Genomic DNA, 20,141 nt, shown 5'->3' with positions numbered 1-20,141 from the left:
CCTGCCGCGTGAAGGCGGTCTCCAGGGGGAGAGCAGGTGCTATCGGCGCTGGGCGGGGATAACGAGCCCTCCTCGCGCACCTTGCCCCCTCGGAGTTACCATCTGCTCGGCAGACGCGCCTCCCAGGACCCTGGGGTTGCCCCAGTCTCCCTCCCGGGATCCAGAGCCCGCTCCTCTGCTCAGAAGCCTCAGTCTCTCCCCAGGGCTCGTGGCAGTTGCTGGAAGGGAGGTCCCCAGGGGCAGAGAGCTGCAGGCCCGGGACGTCCCCGGCAGAGGCAGTGGACGCCAAGAGCCGGGCATCCCTGGTGAGGCCGGCGTAAGAAGGCGCTCCCCGCTCCTCGGGGAGGCTGGGCTGCCCTCCCCACCCCCCATCCGCCTCCACCCCGAGGCCCCGCGGGAGCCCGAGTCGAGAGACCTGGCTGGGAGCAGGGCCTTCCAGGGCGAACCGAGTGGGAGAGGGAGGGTGTGAGGCCCAAGGGGCCGGGCCCTGAGAGTCTAGAGTGGGGCGCAAATGTGATGGGGGCAAGGGGTTCCCCGGTTGGCGCCGGCGGGGGAGACCGTGTCCGAGGGTCGCCGAGTGCCCTCCGACCTCTACCCCAGCATCTGGCCTCCGGGGAGACCTGCATCCATCTGTCCTTCCCCACGTGTGCGTCGTAGGTTCCCCTTCCCGCTCCCGGAATCCCCACTCCCCCCAGCTCTCCGCGGGAGGCAGAGCCGGTGGCAGGTCCCGCGCGGAGCCGCCGCGCACCGGCTCGGGACCCGGTAAACACCCCGCGGGAGGAGGCGGCGCCCGGAGGCCGCCGGGCCGGGGCGGGGCTCACGGGGGGCCCCTCAGCGCGGGCGGGACGCGGGTGCTGGGGGCGGGGGCAGGAAGCTAGCCGCGGCCCGGGCCGGCCTGCGCTGCCCCGTGACGTCGCTCGGCTTCCAGGGATCTGTCCCCGCGGCCCGGGTCCCCTCCGCCCCGCCCTCCTCCTGCCTCCCCCCGCCCCCCGCGGCCTCGCCTCCGCGCCGCGGCCGGCATTTCTCGCTCGCAGCTCGCCCGCTGGCTGGCTCTCGGTCCCGGCCTCCTTCTCCTCCTTCTGACTCTCCTCCTTCCCTCTCCGACCCTCTTTCTCTTTCTCCGCTCTCCCTCTCCGATCCTGATCTAGTCGTTCCCTCCGCCCTTTCTTCTCTTCCCTCTTGCCTTCCTCTCTCTCTTTCGGTCGATTCCCCTGCCTCTCATTCTCTCAGTGTCTCTGCTTCTCTCCCCGTTTCCCTCTCGGTTTCTCTCTTCCCCCTCCCTCCCTCCGGGCTTCTCTCCCACCCCCCACCCGTGCCCTCCCTCCACCCTCGCTCCCCTCCCCCTCCACCCCTCGCAGCCCAGCCGCTCGCAGCTCCCCAGTCAGCCTCCCCGAACCAGCGCCGCCGCCGCCCGCACTCGCCGCCGGACCGGCCTGCCCGGCTTCCCGGGGTGCGCCCTCCTCGGCCCCGCGCCCTCGGGGCTCGCTGGCACAGCCTCCTCCCCCGGCTCACGGCCCCGCCCGGCCCGGCCCCAGCCCAGCGCCCGAGCGCGCCGAGGATGTGAGTCCTGCTCGCCTCTGCCGGAGCAGCAGCCACTCGCGCGCCGCCGAGCCGGAGCGCAGCGCAGCGCAGCCTCGGGCGCTCGCGGGGTCGCTCGGGCCGGCTGCGCGCTCCTGCCCCAGCGGCGCCCTCCGGCCTCTCGCCGGCGCCAGCGCCGCCGCAGCCCGCGGGCGGTCCTCGGCCGGCCGTCCCCGGCCCCAGCGCCGCTGACCCTGTCCGCCGCGGGCGGGGACGCGGGCGGAGGAGGTGCCGCCGCGGAGCCCCCGGACGCGACCATGTCGGAGGTGCTGCCCTACGGCGACGAGAAGCTGAGCCCCTACGGCGACGGCGGCGACGTGGGCCAGATCTTCTCCTGCCGCCTGCAGGACACCAACAACTTCTTCGGCGCCGGGCAGAACAAGCGGCCGCCCAAGCTGGGCCAGATCGGCCGGAGCAAGCGGGGTGAGTTCGCGGCCACCTCCTCCGACACCCGTTTTCCGGGCACCCAGGCCTGGCGGAGGTTTGCGGGGTTTTCCCGCACCCGGGAGCCCGTTCCGACCCACTAACATCTCATCGCGCAGAATTGGACCGGGGGGGGGGGATCCCGCACTGCGGGTTCAGCTCCGGCTGGCCTCGGGAACCCCTCCCCCTCAGCTAGATCCTCGTTGGGGTCACCCAGGGGGCGTGGCTGCATCTCGCTGCAGCAGGGACTGAAAGGTTATATCCCGGTTCCCAAAGTTTGATTTTTTGATTTATACCCTGCCCCCGCCCCTTTTGCGCCCCTTTTGCGCAGTGTAGTAGCAGCTGAACTCGATCTACAACCCGGGGTGGGGGGAGTCCTAGGGCTCCCCGGGGACGGCGTGGGGAAGGGCTGGTTCCGGCGGGGAAGGCGAGGGGCTTTCGGATCACACCGGCTTTTCATTGTTCCTTGGCAGGGGGAGGGGGTTTGCCGAGCCTGGGCGCTCGGCGCAGGAGCTAGAAAAGCCCCGTAGAGACTGGGACGCGCGGGGGCTCTAAGAGGAGCTCCAGAGGCGCGGGGACAATGAGAAAGACCGATAGCTGCCGTGAGAGACTGAGACGCAGAGATAGGGAGGAAGGCGGAGGGGGGAAGTAGCGGGGAGGCCGAGATGGGCAGAGACCGAGACAAAGCTAAGGAGAGAGAGAGTCAGAGCCGGAAAGACAGCGAGCCAGGAACGCAAGTCTGGGGAGGACAGAAAAGCAGCTGAAACAATGAGGGCAACCGACACCCCGGACACAGAGAGAGGCCCAGAGACCTCGACAGGTGACCGTCGCGCCGGGAGACTGATGGAGGGACCGAGGAAGGCGAGGCTAGGTAGAGATAGTGAGAGAGGTGAAGGACGCAGAGAGGCAGATGCGGAGAGGCGGGGGAGCCGCCGGCGGGCAGCGAAGGGAGGCTCCGACCTCTGTAGCTGCGAGTGCGGAGAGGCCAAGTCGGCCCGCTGGCAGCGCGGAGGGGGGCTCCCGGCCCAAGCGAGGCCAGAATCCCCGACGGGCTGCGCGCTGTGCAACCGGCCCCTGGCGTCCCTCCTCGCTCAGCGCACCTCAGCACCCCGCCTCGGCTACCGGCGCTGCGCTCGGGGCACCCGGGAGGATCCCAGGCCCGGAGCCCGTGGCTCCTCCCTCCCCTCCCTCTCCCGCCCAGGAGCCTTTTTTCCAAATAAATGCGCCCTCCAGGGTGGGTGGGGGCCGGGGTGAGGACCAGGCCGGTGCGCGCCTAGGCTGCCACCAGGGCTGCGGGATTTGTGCTCTCTTCGCTTCCTCTTCTCAGGACCATGCTGGGACGCGGCCTGGGGGAGGGGGAGTGGTTGAGAGGAAAGCAGCAGAGGGACCCCTGGCCGAGCAGAAGAGGATGGGGGCTGTGTTAGCACGCGTGGAGACCCCTTCCCTCTCCTTTCCTCAGTCTACCCGCCCCTCCGACCCGGGCGTAAAGCGAAACTTAGGGACCCCTGGCTAGGCCCAAGAGCGCTCACCTCTCCTTTTCTCCCCCTTTTCTTGCAGTTGTTATTGAAGATGATAGGATTGATGACGTGCTGAAAAATATGACAGACAAGGCACCTCCTGGTGTCTAACTCCCCTAAAGACAATGAGTTAAGGGAGAGAATAAGAATGAGAACGGCGATATCAGTTATTGGCAAAAAGCATGAAAAGAGAAAGCACTTTGAAATTTATTACTAGCTTGCTACCCACGATGAAATCAGCAACCTGTATCTCGTGTCAGGCCGGGAGACAGATGAGGCGTGAGAAGAAGGCTCTGGGCTTCTTTGCAAAGATAAAAATTAAAAAGAAATTTTTAAAAATTAAAAAAATCACTATATATATATATATATACATAAAGAAATAAACAGAGAAGTCTCAGTTGCAGCTATTTGTCAAAATTAATATCCATTTCTTTTTCTATACAGTGAATATTGCGCAATTATAGATCTGGTTTTTGAACCACTTAAATAATGAAGCAGCAACACCGGGTGTTTTGAGGTGTTGGCATTCTTCGCTGATTTGGCTGTTCCCAATGTTTACATTATTTAATCTTGCAAAAATGATTCTGTGCACTTGGATGTGAAATGCTGTCCAGTTTTATTTTTTTATGTTGTTATCCTTGGATGTACAAAAAAAAATCAGAAAATGATCTCTATAGATATTGCATTCTATTTTGGTCATCTTTTGAAGTTATCAAGAATGTGTTTAAAACAAGACGAGAACTTTTCTAAGGAATCATACCTAGAAAATAATCATCGTTTTATTTTAAAATGAATTGTAAAGCTTGTGTTTCTTTGTTGCTGCGAGCTATTTGCCCAAGTTAATGCAAATGAACACATTTTATATGTCAGGAAAAAAAAACCACAAAAAAAACAAAGAAAAAAAAATGCTTGAGCTTTTTCTAACCTCTTCCTGCAGTCTGTTGTGTGAGCAGCCTGTTTTTTTCTCTAATATTGTGTCGGTTTATTCTCTTTAATGGACTGTAAAAAAATGTAATCACAAGAGTGCCAAATATCTTGAAATGCCAAAAGGCATTTTGGTTTCTTTTCTTTTCCCTGTGCTCTGAGTTCATGTAAAGGAATGCTTGGAGTGTCTTTTTCTGTTATTTATAGGGGTTCTCTTAGGGCACACCAGCTGCCTGTTTTGCATGGTATTTGCAAAAATGCCTCTTGCGTGAGGAATCTTTTCCCGTTTTTTTTGTTTGCAACTTTGGACCTCAAGAGGTTTCTTCCTTTCCCTCCCCTGTTGCCTCTTTTCTTAATTCAATATTCTGTATGTTGCACCTTTAACCAGCACACAGGGCTATTTCTTCAATGTACAATAAAAGAACTGTTCCTGTGTCTCACTCTCTTTTCTCGGCTTTGGTTCCAGGGAGCTTGCTTTTTGTCTGCTCGTTGCAGATGGGAAGGCGGGAACGGTAGCTTTGGTCTGTGAGGCGAAAAGGTGGTGTGGAGGCTACCGTGGGTTGGGCTCAGGTGATAGGAAAGAAGCTGGAGTGGCAAGGCCATCCCTGGAGGGCAAGTGCGTCCAGTTTGGATTTGCGTTGGGCTCTCCCAACTTCTGTTGGGTTTCTGCCATCCCTGGTGGGGTGTAGGGAGAAGGAGGCTGGTGTGCTGGTTGGCAGGGAGTCAGCCTCGTGAAAGGCAAAGTTTGGAGGCTGGCAGGCTTGGATTCAAATCCCAGCTCCTTCACTTCCTAGCTCTATGGATTTGAGCAAGTCCCTTCACTTCTTCAGGCCTCAGTTTCCAAATCTGTGAAGTGGGGTTAATGCAGCTCCTACCTCGAAGGTTGTTGGGAAGATTCACACAGCACCCAGCACATAGTAGCACTCAGCATCAGATGCCCAGGTAATCCTTCATCCTGGGCCACCCGTCCTCAAGGGCAGGGCTGAGGAGGACCTATGCTCTTTGCCCTGCACCTTTGTCTTCCTGAGTTCACAGGTCCTTCCTGGAGGGATGAGCCTGGTCCTCTGGGGCCCACAGCCCGATTGGATTTGTCTCAGGCTTCCCCAATCACCGCTCAAAAAGTCTCGTTATGAAAAAAAATTCTCAGCCCCTTGTTGGGCTCAGGACAGTTAATGGCAGCGGAGCAGGCCCCTGGGGGAGGAGGGGTTGGGAGAAGGATTTTGGCTGAAGAAAGGCCGGGAGAGTTTTTTCTCTCCTGGGCCGCTTGGCATCCAGGAGTCCCGGTGCCGCCGGGAGCTTTTAATGTGTTTGTTGTAAAACTGTCAGTCGGGGAGTCACAACACAGCTCACAGTGACAGGAGCCTGAGTGTGACTCAGACATCAGGTAAGACAGGCCTGGGTGGGGAGAAGGAAGGGGGGCTCCAGAGGGCCTGTGGGGAGGGGGGTGATGTCTCAACCCCCTTCTCAGGGGTGGAGGCCCAGAGCCTCAGGGGGACCCAGTGGAGTCCCTATCAGGCATCATTGGGAAGGCAGGCAAGCTGGAGCTGGCGGTGTCTGCAGGACGATGGGGGTGGGGTGCCAGCTGGATTTTCCCAGGCGTGTGACCCTGTTCCCAAACCTGGCTCTCCTCCCCGCTGACCCCAGAGAGTCCCAGTGCTCGGAGCCGATGGGCCTTTAGGTACCACGGAGCCCAGCTTTCCCCTGTGCTCTGTCCGCATGAAGGTTGAGGGGCCGCCTGGCAGAGCTAGGGGCCGGGCCCACCCTCCGTGCAGCGTCAATTTGCCAAGAGGAGAAGGAACCAAATGAAAAGATTCTTTCAGAAGACAGGTGTCTGTCCGCACGCAGGAGTCATTACCGCTTACCTGATCAAAGCGCCGTGCAATTACAAAGCGCTTTCCGTTCCAAGCCTCACATAATCGGCCCAGCAACCTTGGAAACCCACAGCCCCTACCTCTCTTTAGGAGGTGAGGAAATCGACACCCCAGAGGGGCTAAAAGGCCGGGCACAACAGCCATTCTCACTGAGCTCTTACTGCAGGCCCGGCTCGAAACGGCTCTGTGAAGCAGGTGTTACCTGTGTCCTGATGATACAGGAGAAACCAGGGCTCGGAGGCATTAGGTAACTTGTATGAGGTCACTCAGCTGGTAAGTCAGGAAGCACTCTTGAACCCAGAGTCCGGGCTCCAGGATGGGGCTGCAGAGTCACCTGTCCCCAGACCCAGGCTCAGTCCCAGCTGCAGCCATTGTCCTTCAGCTTTAAATATCCTTTTGTTGGTTTATTGTTCTGAGCCTGGGCTCTCCCGCTCTTCTGCCAACAGACAACTGACTGCATCAGGGGTCAGAGGGAGGCAGAGCATCTTAGCTGACCACTTGGATGTGGTCAGCTAAGACCTGGAGCTGCCCTCTGCTGGGAATGGGGGAGCACGGGAGCCCTTGGTGAGGCTCGGGTCCATTTTAATAAGTGATGTATTAAAAGGTTCCTGCTGGAGGCCACCCCACCAGCCGAGGCAGGATTCTCTGTCTGGGAAGACAGAATCTGCCTTTCCCGCAGATTCCGATCAGCAACAGAAGAATATAAATCTTTTAAATATACTCGAACATCGGGGTAAACATTTGTTGAGAAGGCACTTTAGGGACTGGGCAGATATCAAATTATACCAAGTACACGATATGTTTGAAGTATCTGGTTAGGTAGCAGTAAATACGGAAAAGGCCACTCGAAGTCCGATCTGGGGGAGGGTGTCTCGAAGCCTCCAGGCATGCATCGAGCATCCAGGGCTGCATTATTCAAACTTCATGAATCGAATGCTTGTAATAAGCATCCAGCTCCCGGGATTCTGCTTCCTTGGCCTTTCCAGGCTGACAGCCTGAAGGAATATCAAAAAGCACCTCTAAGGGGGAAATTGGCAAATTAAGTTTTAAAAGAAAGTGACTTGAAAATTACTGCTGTCTGGAGGCCACAGATGAAGGAGTGAGCACCATCGCCTGTGCAGACAGCAGGCAGCTGGTTCTCGGCCCTCAGGGCCCAGCAGAGGGGGTGGATTTCAGGGTGGCTACTGAGCACATAGAAGGCATGAGTTTGGGACTTCGGTGACTTGGATTTGAAAGCTCTCATATACTTTCTCGTTTGGACTTGGGGCCAGTTTCTCAAGCTCTTTGGGCCTCTGTTTCTTCTTCTGGAAAATGGGGATGGTGGCAATGCCAGTAGCACGAAGGATTAAACAGGAGCCCCCACTCCTCCCAGGTGCAGGGCCTGGTGCGTTATAAATGTCAGTCATCAAACATGAAGTGCCTACTGTGTGCCGGGTAATGGTCTTTCAAGACCTGGCAAACAGTTCGAGGTGTGTGAAGCTTCTTTGCAGATGGTTTTTGGCAGCCCAGAGCTGACACCCTGAGGGGACAGAGGGGCAGTGGAGGCATCTCCGTGGGGGTGGGGTGGGGTAGAGGAATCAGCTCACGTCTCATTATCCCCATCAGTTCCCCAAAGCACCCCAATCAATACAATCCTAAGTAAACCTGTGTGCTTGCTCTCCGAAGGCGGTTGAGAGGAGTTTCCTACCGGCTTCCAACCAGACTGCCGCAAGCCTTCCTCCTCTGGATGGAGACTAACAAATCCTGACTTCTTGCCCTGGGAAGGAAAGAGCTTGGCTTTCTGCTTGGATCCCCTCTGTCAACAGGTCCTCCATGATTTTCATTCATGTGACAAATATCAACTTAGCACCCACTTTGGGCCAGGTCCTGTGCTAGGCTAACTGAATATCCAATGATGAAGAAATGGGAGTTTTCCTTGGGCTTGAAAATGATAGTTGCCATGGCAATGAGGTTGGGAGCTAGGAGCTTGGAGACCCCCAAAGTCAGCAGCTCAGATCCTTCGTGCTGGTAAAAAGAGGAAACCAAAGAGAACTGGGTCTTGGGGACTGCCTGAAACCCAAACACATGACCCTCTTTTAAAAAATATAAACTTTTACTTTAGAATAGTCTTAGATTTACAGAGAGGTTGTGAAGGTATTACAGAGTTGCCACGTACCCCTGACCCAGTTTCTCCTATTGTTCACATCTGACATTTCCACAAAATGCTTTTCACAACTAAGGAAACAACACAGGTACGGTACTATTAACTGAACTCCACCGGTTCCTTCAGTTTATACCTAATGTCCTTTGTCTGTTCCAGGATTCCATCCAGGATACCATGTTACATTTATTTATTTATTTTTAAAATTTATTTATTTATTTTAGGCTGCGCTGGGTCTTCGTTGCTGCACGTGGGTTTTCTCTAGTTGCGGGGCGAGCTTGCGGGAGCACGGGCTCAGTAGTTGTGGCACGCAGGCTCTAGAGCTCAGGCTCAGTAGTTGTGGCGCACGGGTGTAGTTGCTCCGCGGCAGGTGGGATCTTCCCGGACTAGGGCTTGAACCCATGTCCCCTGCATTGGCAGGCGGATTCTTAACCACTGCGCCACCAGGGAAGCCCCACATTACATTTAGTCATCCTGTCTCCTTAAGTTCCTCTTTGCTGTGATCATTTCTCAGATTCTTCCTGTTTTTGATGGAGTCCTGGTCAGGTATTTTGCAGGCTTTCCCTCCACTGGGGTTTGTCTGATGTCTTTCTCATGCTTCAGCTGGGGTTATGGGTTTGGGAGGAAGACCATGGAGGTAAATAAAGTGTCATTCTCATCACATCCTATCAAGGGTACACACTTTCACCGTGACCGATCACTGTTGATGTTGACCTTGATCACTTGGTTGAGGTAGCATTTGTCAGGTTTCTCCAGGGCGAAGTTATGCGTTTCCTTCTGGTTTCCATACTGTCCTCCTTGGAAGGAACTCATTATAGCCCACTTAAGGGGTGGGAAGATATATTCCCCCTCCTCGAGGGGGGGAGTATCTCCATAAATTATTGGGGCTTTTCTGCCCAGGTGATGTGGGTGACCCACTTTTCAGCCGGTCAACTTTGCCCCTCTGTTGGGTAAGCCCACTGTGGTTTAGATGTAATCATGAGTTAGAGGCAAACCAGGGAAAAACAAAAATGCCCACAAGGCCCAGGGTGCTGCCTGATGACCGATAGATGGAGCCTTACAAAAAAAAAAAAAAAGATTAAACACAATTAATAAAAGCAACTTCCTGTGGAGGGGGAACTGTCACCCTGATTAGAAACTGTGCAGAATTTGCTCTTGGAAACCTTCAGGCAGCTGCTCTGGTTTATAAAATCTGCCTATTGGAGGGAAGGAGGAGGGGAAAAAAAAGGTTGTCATTATTCCAGAAACAGAGATTCTCCCAAACCATATGCAAAAATAAATCCTCCGCGACCGGGCTGTATCCAGGGAAACCTGGCAGCTGGGCTGGAGCTTGTGGGGTGGCCCCGGGGGGGATGGAGAGCCTGTGTCCACGGGCCCCACTCGCTTCTCCGGAGAAACCAAGAGTCCCAGAAGGACAGCCCCACCTTGCAGGTCCTGGGCCCCCATCCCCATCCCACCCTCCCCCTCTGAGATGAGGACTTGGTTGATCTTGTTACCTTTCACACTGGAAGTCTCGCCTTTAACCCCGGGCAGCACACACCCACTCGCTCGGAGGAAGGTCCTTGACCCAGAAACAGCTGTTTGAGGACAAAGGGTCACTAGAGGGGAAAGGAGGTTGGGGAGGCCAGGCTGGAGGGAGGAGGAGGACCTGGGAAATGGGCCATGGGAAATCCTAACAGAGTAGCGATGGGGGCTGGGCAGGCGGGGTCAGGCAGTGATGACACAAAGTTGTCAGGGAAAGGTATGTCTGGTAAGACAGAGGGCCAGTGGCTAAGGGCTTAAAACAGGGTGGGCTGGGAGGATGTTTGGGTAGAGGAAATTAACTAATTAAATCCCTATTCATTCAGGGATTCAACAGCCCCGTATGGGGGTGGGCCGGGTATTATGCTTGGCACTGGGGAGACAGGGCTGGGGAAAGCAAGGCCTCCTCTGGCCTTCACAGGCCTCCCTGCCTGGTCAAAGACCATTCGATGACAGGGAAGAGGTTGAGAAGGCAGGCGTGGACCCACAGGAAGCTTAGGAAACACTTGGGGAACCCCAATAGCATGCTGCCAGCATCCACAGAGGGTGTCTTGGAAAAGATTGGTGACTGCTTTCCAATCCCCAATGTGCCCGTAACACACTGTGGGGTGGTCGCTGTGCGCAGGTATTTTGCCTCTCACAGGGTTCCTTTTCCCTGTGGGTACCTGTCTGGGTTCCTTTTCCCAATTTGAAAAGTAATATTTACAAGGTGCTCGCTCGAGGCCAGTAACTGTTTTACACTCTCTGCATTTGATTCATTTAATTTTCACAGTAACTGGGAGGTAGTTACTGTTATTATTGTTCCCATTTTCCAGATGAGAGAAACCGAGGCACAGAGCAGTGAAGTCACCTGCCTAAGGTGGCACAGCTAGAAAGTCATGGAGCTGGGACTGACCCCAGGGAGGATGATCCCAAGAGTTCCTGGTTTCAACTGCGCCAATATAAGGAGAGGGTCGGGCAACGTGACTTCCTACCGCTTCTGGCAGCCCAAAGGGCGCAGGGTTCTGAGCCTAAACCGCCCATCCTCCTGTGGGGGAGGGGAGGCTGAGGATCCGGTTGGCGGGTAAACCCTGGACCAGGCCAGGCGGTTGCCATGGGGACGGCTGGGCGGAGGCGGCCAGCCGAGGCTGGTTGCCCCGAGGGGCAGTTCCGGGGGAGCTCCTCCACTGGCAGGGAGTGGCCCGAGCTAGCACCTGGGGCCGCGTTTTCCTGGCAGGCGGAGCCACAGTAATTCTCCCCTCTCAGGCAGGGGAGACCACAAGTCTCCTGCAGCCGTCTGAGCCTCCTCCGACCTGAACTCAATCCCCCACGAAGCCGCACTTATCTCCAGTTCATCTGCGTGAATTATTTACTGTGGCTGGCGGCCTCCCGCCTGCCTCCGCCCTCCCTGTCCGCGCGGCTTTTTCACATCCTGGTTTGCAGCAGCCCCTCTTCCTCCCGATCCAAGGAGCTCGACTGTCAGGCCTCAGGGGAACTTGGGGCAGGAGCTCCCCACCTCCTCAAGGCCTCACCTGGACATCCTTGTCTGTAAACCGGAGGGAGCACTGGATTGGGTCGGGAGTATTTGTTTAATTCTCCCAGCAATCCTACCAATCAGGGGCACCATATATTATCCCCATTCCACATATGAAGAGGCTGAGGCCAGTAGGATTTGAATAACCTGTCCACCATCAGGAAGGAGCCAGAAGTGGAAACAGCTCTCAACTCTTACCCACTCCTAAGCGGGATGCCGTGATGCCTCCTTAGCCTGAGGGCCAGTCTTGCGGGCCGGTCACATCTGTGACGTGCCCTACGCACAGGGCAATGAGCCAGCCCCGTGTGCCTGGCCCTGTGCTGGGGTTCTGGGGACACACAGATGAGTCAGGCACAGCCCCTGCCCTCCAGTTGCTTCTGTCTAGAGTCGGGTGGGGGTAGGGGACAGGTAGCAGGCAAGGACAGACACGTTCATGACTCCTTATGTGGGAGGAGTTGGAGGGCTGGGCACTGAACAGGGAGTTCTGGGGCGGTGAGAGACCCTTCAGTGAGCAGGTGGTTGGGGGTGGGGGGTGGGGGGGAGCTCTTGGTGTGGGGAAGACCATAGCAGCGGGACGGAGGCTGGCAGGCTTGGGGTTTGCTTGAGAAAGGGCAGGTCCTCGGGGAGGGGGGTTGGAACAGGGCATTCGTGTTGGCGCCAGGGTTGGAGGAGGAGGGGGCTTTGGGCCAGATCCTGGGGGTTCTTGAAGTGCGAGCTCAAGGGTCTGTTTAGAGCAGTGCTTCTCACGGGGTAGGGGAGAAATTTGCCCCTCCAGGGGACATTTGGCAATGTCTGGAGACCTTTGTGATGGTGACAACATGGGGAGGAGGGTAGAGCTAGTGGCATCTCATCGGTAGGGGACGGGGATGCTGCTAAACATCTTATGGTGCTCAGATTTATCCAGTCCCAAACGTGCCGGAGTTGAGACATCCTGGTTTAGAATGTGTTTAAGAGCCTTTACGACGAACCAAAGTAAGACTTTGGGCAGGACACCTATCTTCTCATGCCTCAGTTTCCTCCTCCCTAAAATGGGCTGAGTATATTGGGTAATGTTTGAGGTAATAGCTGTCATCTTTTTCACGCGTACTGTGTGCTGGTCACACCCTAAGCACGTTACAGATATAACAATAACATAATAACATCATCCAATCCTTATAACCCAGTGACGAGTAATACTACTACTAACAACGAGCTTTCCCAGGGCCGCTTGTTAAGTGCCAGGCCCTGTACTAAGGGCAGATATTCATTTATTTAATCCTCACAACACCTCCACGAGGTAGGCACTATTATAGCCTCCATTGAACAGCTGGGGAAACAGAGGCACCGGAGGATGGAAGGACATGTCTCTCTGAGGACAATGTCTGTCTTGTTTTCTGCTAGCTCTCCAGGATCTAGAACAGTGTCTGAATAAATGTTGAGCAGGAAATACATAAACCCTTCACGAACCTCCTGCAATTGTGAAGAAACTGGCGCACAGAAAGGTTGAGGGTCTTGTTTGGAGAAACACAGCAGGACCTTTACTCCCTTGCCTTCAGGCCGAGGCCTCGGGAAAGCCGCTGGGCAGCTTCTTCTCTGGGCCACTGGTGGCTGGCTCTTCCACTGGAGCTTGGTTCTTCCGCTGGCAGGAAGGGAGCTTGTGTGGGGCACTTCTGAGATGCCCAGAGGGCGAGAGCATCGGGGTCTCCCTAGGGTCCCGGCTGAGCCGGAAAGGACTGGCATCTTGGATTTTGACCAGACCTGGAGCTCGGTCTGCATGAGAATGTGTCTAGTGCCTGGGATTGGATTTGTCCGCTCTCCTGGTGAATGTGGAGAGATTTCCAGTTTAATCTGACCCTAGTCCCGACCTCAGGAGAGTGAGTACCTGCAGGGCTCTGGGAGAGTCAGACACGGTGCTAGATGATCTCCGAGTGGCTGTGCCGTCTGCAGGCTCCTTGCTCAAGGTGCACATCTCGGCCGGGCCTCAGAGCAGCCCGCAGAGGTAGCTGCACTGTCCTCACCCGCGGACAGGTGCAGAGAAGTGGTAACTTACTTGTCCAGAGGCGACAGCAGAGAGGCTTTAAGCCCGCCTCTCTGATGCCTATATCAACTTGAACCCTAAACACACATTCATTCCACAAGGGGCCTCGGGCTTATTACTTTACTTTTCTGACCTTCATCTGTGAAACGGGACCATGAATCCAGGTCTCAGAGGATTGCTGGAAAGATGTAAAGGCGATAATAACAAGGAATACCCAGCACCTAGTAGGTTGTTTCCCTGAACTTCCTGGGGATCCATCGAGTTTGAGCTTTGGGGTAGCCCTGGTGGGTGGAGTGGAGCCAGTAGTTGAGGAAGCGGGGGGCCAAGGGTGGGCAGAGTTTTGGGAGAAGGCCTCTAAACACTGCCCTGTACTGCTCCATGAAGAACGGTCCCTCCCAACCGTCTCCCTGGGTCCCATCCCCTGATTCTGTGCTGCCCTTAGGCTGTAAAGTGGGTGATGCTGCTTCCTGGGAGTGGGTTGTGCAGCCCCCTCCTCATTCCCTAAACAGTCGGTGGATCAATGGCTGTTAAAAGAGCAGATGGGGGTGTGGTCTACCCTGCAAGCCTCCTGTCCTTCCACTTCTTCATAAACCCGCTACGCCCTGGCCACGCTGTTCTTTCCAGAATGTCGTACTTTTTTGTCCCCGCGCTTTTGCATATGCTGTTCTCTCAGCCTCCCACCCCTTTTCATCTTGCCAAATCCTACTCATCCTCCAGGTTTCAGCTGAGTTGTGACCTCTTCCAGGAAGCCTTCCTGAGGCCCTCCCACCTGAAGTAGTTCCCTGACTTAGGCTCCTGCAGCCCTGATGCTTTCTGTCTGTCCAAGCACTCACCCCACTGAGTGTCACAGCTGGTCAGTCCTCCTCCATCAGACTGTGTTTCCCTCTTGGGTGGCACTGGGGCTGTCTTGTTGGTCTCCATATCCCCAGGGCTTCACACAAATTCCTGGCACGTAGCAGCTCCTCAGGGAACATTGTCGAATCAATGCTGTAATAATAACCATCTCTTGCATATGTACAGCTCTTTTTCAGTTTCAAAAGGCTTTTTATGACAATTATGTCATCTGATCTTCACAGAGAACTTGTCATTTACGGTAGGCAGGGTTAGCCCCGGAATTTCCGTTTTACAAGGGGGAAAACGAGGCTGGAAGAGATTAGGTGTGTTACACAGGTGGCTGGTGGGACAGGTACACTGCCCACACTGTCTTGCCCAAGGCAAGTGTGGAAATGTAATGTATTTGGTCCAGAGTTCTGATTCCAAGCTTTCCACCTCGGGAGGGGGTGGAGAGTTGGGGGCTAGAAGTTGTTGCTTTCAAGGGCTGGTGAGGAGCTGGGGCCAGCTTTGTGTGGTGGTGATGGGCTGGGTGGGTGTAAACTTATTCTCTGGAAGGGAAAGAGTAGGAGGCAGTGGCTTTCTTTTGCAAAAGATCGTTCACCACTGTGCTGGGGATGGTATAGAGCCCTGAAAATTCAGGAAAAAGGTATCCAAACTACGGGAATGACTGAGTAAACTGGAGTCCATCGACTTGGAATATTTAGCAACTATTAAAAATAATATTTCTGTGGTTCATGCCTTGACATGGGAAGGCACGTATGTCATAATGCTCAAGGCAAGAAGGAGAACATAAGTTGGACCTACGGTAGGAGAACAGTGTTGAGGAAGGGTTTGAATCCCAGCTCTGCCCCTTTGTCCTGCAAACTCAGGCAACCTAACCTCTCTGTGCCTCAGTTTCCTCATCTGTAAAATAGGCATAATAATAGTCCTACCCCGCAGAGCTGTTGGGAGGATTAAATGAGTTAATAGATGTAAAGCACTTAAAACAATGCCTAGCATATATTGTGTTAAGATTTCGTTAGTCTCCTTTTAAATTTTTATTGGAGTATAGTCGATTTACAATGTTGTGTTAGTTTCAAGTGTACAGCAAAGTGAATCAGTTTTACATATACATATATCCACTCTTTGTTTTTTTTTTAGATTCTTTTCCCATATAGACCAAAACAGAGTATTGAGTAGAGTTCCCTATGAAGATTTAGTTATTCTTATTAATTATTATCATCTCAGCTATGGAAAATATATATAAGAAAAAATAAAAAGATGGAAGAAAAGGTCAATGGTGTTTTTTGCAGGGATGAGGTTACTGGATGATTTTTACTTTCTTTTTTGCCACTTCCCTAAGTATTCCCTTTATAAAATGTATTCTCTAAATATTTACAGTGGGGATGTATTACTTTTATTATCACGAGAGGATAAGCTATTTTCCCCCAAACCACAATAGTGGGGAGACAGACTCAGTAATACTTTCCTTTTGGAAAGGGGGGGCCACAGGGAGTCACCTCCATAACTAACACCCGGGGTGCCCTGAGAACACACACATGTCACCATTTTTCTTCTGCCTGGGTCAGCAGCTCCCAGGTAATCTTTCCCCAAACAGATTAGGCTGACCCTCTGTCTCTCATCTGCTTGTTTAATAATTTTATATGATGCCCATTGAAACAAAGAGCTGAGCTGTTTAAATACCCACAACCATAAGCTGTCACCACCTGATGACAATGAGAATTCCCCAGGCAGGGTGCATCAGAGATGAAATTAAATCACTCTGACCACCCCTGTCATCATCACACTCTCCCTCTATCCAGGGAGACAAGGGCATTCACAATGAGGGAAATGCCGACTGCTGTGTAAGCTGATCCCAGCTCTGTCAGTCGGCTGGCCAGGCCGGCAGCCTGCGGGGGAAGGGCGGCCAGCTGGTCAGCGCATGACTCTGCTGAGCGCACAGTAGGTTTTCAATAATTACTGCTCATCAAATTCAACTGGAATTTTGTTTGGTCTGGCTGATGTGCGTGACTCTATCCTAGGCACTGCCGTGTGTCCTGGTGGGGAGAGGGGGTGCAAAAGGATGGTCTTCACCTTTGAGGAGTAAAGGCCCATAGGTCCTTTTAGTTTCTTCTACTAAGAATTGCATGAGTTCTAGGCTTTTGGGATGGTGGTCCCTGACCTAGGGGGTCTAGGCTAGACCTTGATTTAATTTTTCTCCTGAGCCTTCTTGGGATAAGTGTTTATGTGACCATGGTAACCATCATTGCAACATCTTGCCAGCTCTCACATCCCCATCCCCCTATTTTTCATGCGTCCATCCATCCGTCTATCCAATATGCATCTATCCAACAGTCCATCTGTCCATCTATCTATCCATCCAACCATCCAACCATCCATGCATCCATTGTGAAGCTATCTAATGGTGGATAAATAATTACATCCTAGTGTCAGGGTTTTAAATCTGCTTGTGGTCTGGGAGGCAGAGAGATGACCAGACCCTGAGGTGACAGGGCAAGTTCAAGGTTCTGTGAGTGCAGAGAGGAGAATTCTGACACCCAACTGGAGCCTTGGGGGGAGACTGTGCGTCGGGCACCATTGTTGCAGTTAACATCACCACTGGGATTCCTCTGACTGGTGGTGGAATCATTGGCGAAGGTGACCTGTAAACCTCGGCATGGTCCCTGGCATGCCTCCTCCTCCCTGGCACCCTGACCCTTGCCCCACCCCCTGGCCCCTATTACCTACTCTGCTGCCTTTCCTGGCCCTGTTCTCCACTCTCCCCTGACTCCTCTATCCCTACCCACTACCTGTCAAATGCACCTGTCCCCAGAGCCCTGAATCTTGCTGGATGACAACTAATTAGGTTGCTAAGCTTGTGTAAATGGGCCAATGGGTGTTACCATGTTCCAGCGACACCCTCCCTGGAACCATTTGTCATCACCACCGTGATCTAGTATGCGCATTTGCTGTGCACTATGAAACACCTATTGTAAACACTGTGCATTTTTCAGCACCAACTGTGTGTAATTGTCATGTATTTTGAGCACTGAATGTGAGCATTGACTCCATGATTGAACATCTCATGTGGGCCTTTATTGTGAATTTCAACTGGGTTTAGATTTCAGCTTTCTCCAAAAAATAGCATGTTGGAGTAAGGAGGAGGAGATCCTAGTCAGACAGACCTGAGTTCAAATCTCATAAAACCTCTTGCTAGCTCTTGGGTAAGTCATCGGATATCTCTGAGCCTCAGTTTCCTTATCTGTTAAATGGAGACAGTAATACCTACCTGGACGATCGGGTGTTGCAAACCGTCAAGCACCTCGTAGTGTGAGAGTCATCCAGGAGCTTTTAGTGCCTTGCACGTGTCCGCCTGCAGAGGGGCTGGACGTGCAGGGAGCATTCCGAGTGGACCAGGATGTCGGGGGCTGCGTCCTGGGCTGACTGTGACGTGGTGTCCAGGGGGTGGTACCACCAGAGTGGAGTAAGACTGGTTGGTACCTTGTCATCCTCCCCTGGGTCTAATTACACAAGGTCTTGCAGGAAGTGTTACAAGCTGAGGGTGAAGATTTCACCCACTCAATATCCCCAGGGCCTCAGTCACCACTGCTGGGTGCCCTCCCTTACTTTCCCCCTTGGGGATTCATGTCATCCACCCCTGCATCTCTGTATTCCTTACTCTGGCCTCCCACAAAGTAGTCCAAGCCCATTCCTTATTTTTTTTTTAAAACAGAGGAAAACAAACAAGAGTTTAATAACATGTGTACCTCCTGTATACATGGGAGATACCTAGGAAAACTGAGTGACTTCCTTTCCCTTGGGTTTTGTTTTTTTAAAAAAATAAATTTCTTTATTTATTTTTGTCTGCGCCGGGTCTTCACTGCTGCACGTGGGCTTTCTCTAGTTGAGGCAAGAGGGGGCTACTCTTCGTTGCAGTGCGGTGGGCTTCTCATTGCAGTGGCTTCTCTTGCTGCTGAGCACTGGCTCTTGGCGCGTGGGCTTCAGTAGTTGTGGCTCGCGGGCTCTAGAGCACAGGCTCAGTAGTTGTAGTGCACGGGCTTAGTTGCTCCGTGGGATCTTCCCGGACCAGGGCTCGAACCCGCATACCCTGCATTGGCAGGCAGATTCTTAACCACTGCGCCACCAGGGAAGTTCCCTTTCCTCGGCTTTTGCATCAGCAAAAAAGACAGTCCTCTTGGAGTGAGATCCCTTGTAGAGGCCTTGCCCCTCACGTGCTAATCCACTGCACATTCGTTCAGTGCATGTCTATTAAGTCCTACTGTGTGCTGAGCCCCGCGCACGAGATAGGGTGTCATGGATGACAGGGATGGCAATGAGCTTGGATGCAACTGATGAGTGGTGCTAGACATTCCTCCCCCCTTCCTAAGGGTCTGTTCCCAAGACTCAGTAGGGTTAGGGTCAATGGTGTGGCTTGGGACTGATACCTGATAATACAATAAAAAGCATAAATTTGTACTTGGACACACCCACCTGATGCTTCTGGGTTCGAACACTGTGTCACTATGTCAGACTTTTGGCAGACCATTGGAAATGGGGTGATCGGAAGAGTCGTTGCAAATGGGAGATACTGCAGATGTGAGATTACGATCTTGGAGGCAATGGGTCAGATGACGGGGGTGGGTGTCACTGGGCTGGGTGCTGGGGGATGTATAGGGAGAAGGGTTGGGGAAGAAGAGAAGAGAGGAGGGAACAGAGGAGAGAGCCCTGGGAATAGTCCCTCGAAAAGACTGGGAGGCCAGAAGAGGCCTGTTCTGAGAGATGGGATGAGACCTTGAGGAAAGGGCGGTGGTGATAGTGTCAGAGGAGATCCAGCGCCTGGTGGTACCTGGGCATTCATGGCCTTGCGTATGGTCACCTCTGTGACCGCGAGGCAGGAAGCAGGATGTAGGAAGTCGGGAGCTAGAGGAGATGGGGCGGGGCCGTGGGGCACCTGGGCCATTCTTTGGAGGAGGTGGGCAGTGAGAGGGAGGGGGTGCTCTTGGGGTGGGGGACAGCTTTTGGTGGGATGCAGTTGGAGGCAGAGGGAGGGGTCTCCTTAGTGCTGTGCATATACTCGGTGTGGACACAGTGTTGGCCGGTCACCTTTTGATGTCAACGGTGCCTTTGTCTCATTCACCAAGTCCTGCCAGCTAATGGCAGCTACTCCATCCCTCAGGAACTACTAAGCACCTGTTATGGGCCAGATTCTGTTCCACAGAATGGAGGACAGCTGTGAGAAAGTGGACAGGCTCCTAGCCTTCAAGGCTCTTCCCCTCTGGGGTGGGTAACTCGACTAGCTTTCAGCGCTGGTGAGATAAAATGGAGATAAGAGCCATCGGGCTTAAATCAGAGCAGCCGCATGTTACTAATGGTACAGAATAAGGCTTTATAAAAGGGGTGAGACCTCAGTCAAGTGGGAACGTGCGGGGCCATCTGTGTGGGCTGCTCCTCTGCTTCTGGGGTCCAGCCTGGGGGTCGGCCAGGCTGGCAGTCGGGAAGGAGAGCAAGGACAGACTGGAACCCACATCTGTCTCCCCCACCTCCCACCTTGATGCCGGGGACACCTCCCGGATGAGGCGGCCCCCTTCACCATGGAGCTGCACACATACTTGTTCCACGACTCGGAGAGGTTGAAGGCGGCGATCGGGGGAGCCGGAGGGGCTGCAGGATCAAGGGCGTCTCTTTGCCAACAAGGTGGGCTGTAGATGAGTGACAAGGGCGTACCGGGCCCCGACCTTCAGACCGTGATGGAAACATACAGCTGCTGGTGCTTCACTCTTGCCTTCCAAACCCCGTGCGGGATGCCTCTTGCTGCCCACATCAC

At 54.1% G+C, this 20,141-nt stretch overlaps 1 protein-coding gene across 1 annotated transcript; it reads left to right on the top strand.

Annotated features, from left to right (window-relative positions):
- The first annotated feature begins 1,192 nt into the window (after positions 1 to 1,192).
- On the top strand, positions 1,193 to 4,835 carry CAMK2N1 (calcium/calmodulin dependent protein kinase II inhibitor 1). Its single transcript, XM_079914587.1, has 2 exons — positions 1,193 to 2,001; positions 3,559 to 4,835. Exons 1-2 carry the CDS (start codon positions 1,836 to 1,838, stop codon positions 3,627 to 3,629), a joined length of 237 nt encoding a protein of 78 aa, XP_079770713.1. The 5' UTR covers positions 1,193 to 1,835; the 3' UTR covers positions 3,630 to 4,835.
- The last annotated feature ends 15,306 nt before the right edge of the window (positions 4,836 to 20,141 follow it).

The sequence above is a fragment of the Stenella coeruleoalba genome, assembly GCF_951394435.1.
Source record: "Stenella coeruleoalba genome assembly, chromosome: 1".
Taxonomy (NCBI): Eukaryota; Metazoa; Chordata; class Mammalia; order Artiodactyla; family Delphinidae; genus Stenella; species Stenella coeruleoalba.
This window is presented reverse-complemented; position numbering and strand designations above follow the sequence as displayed.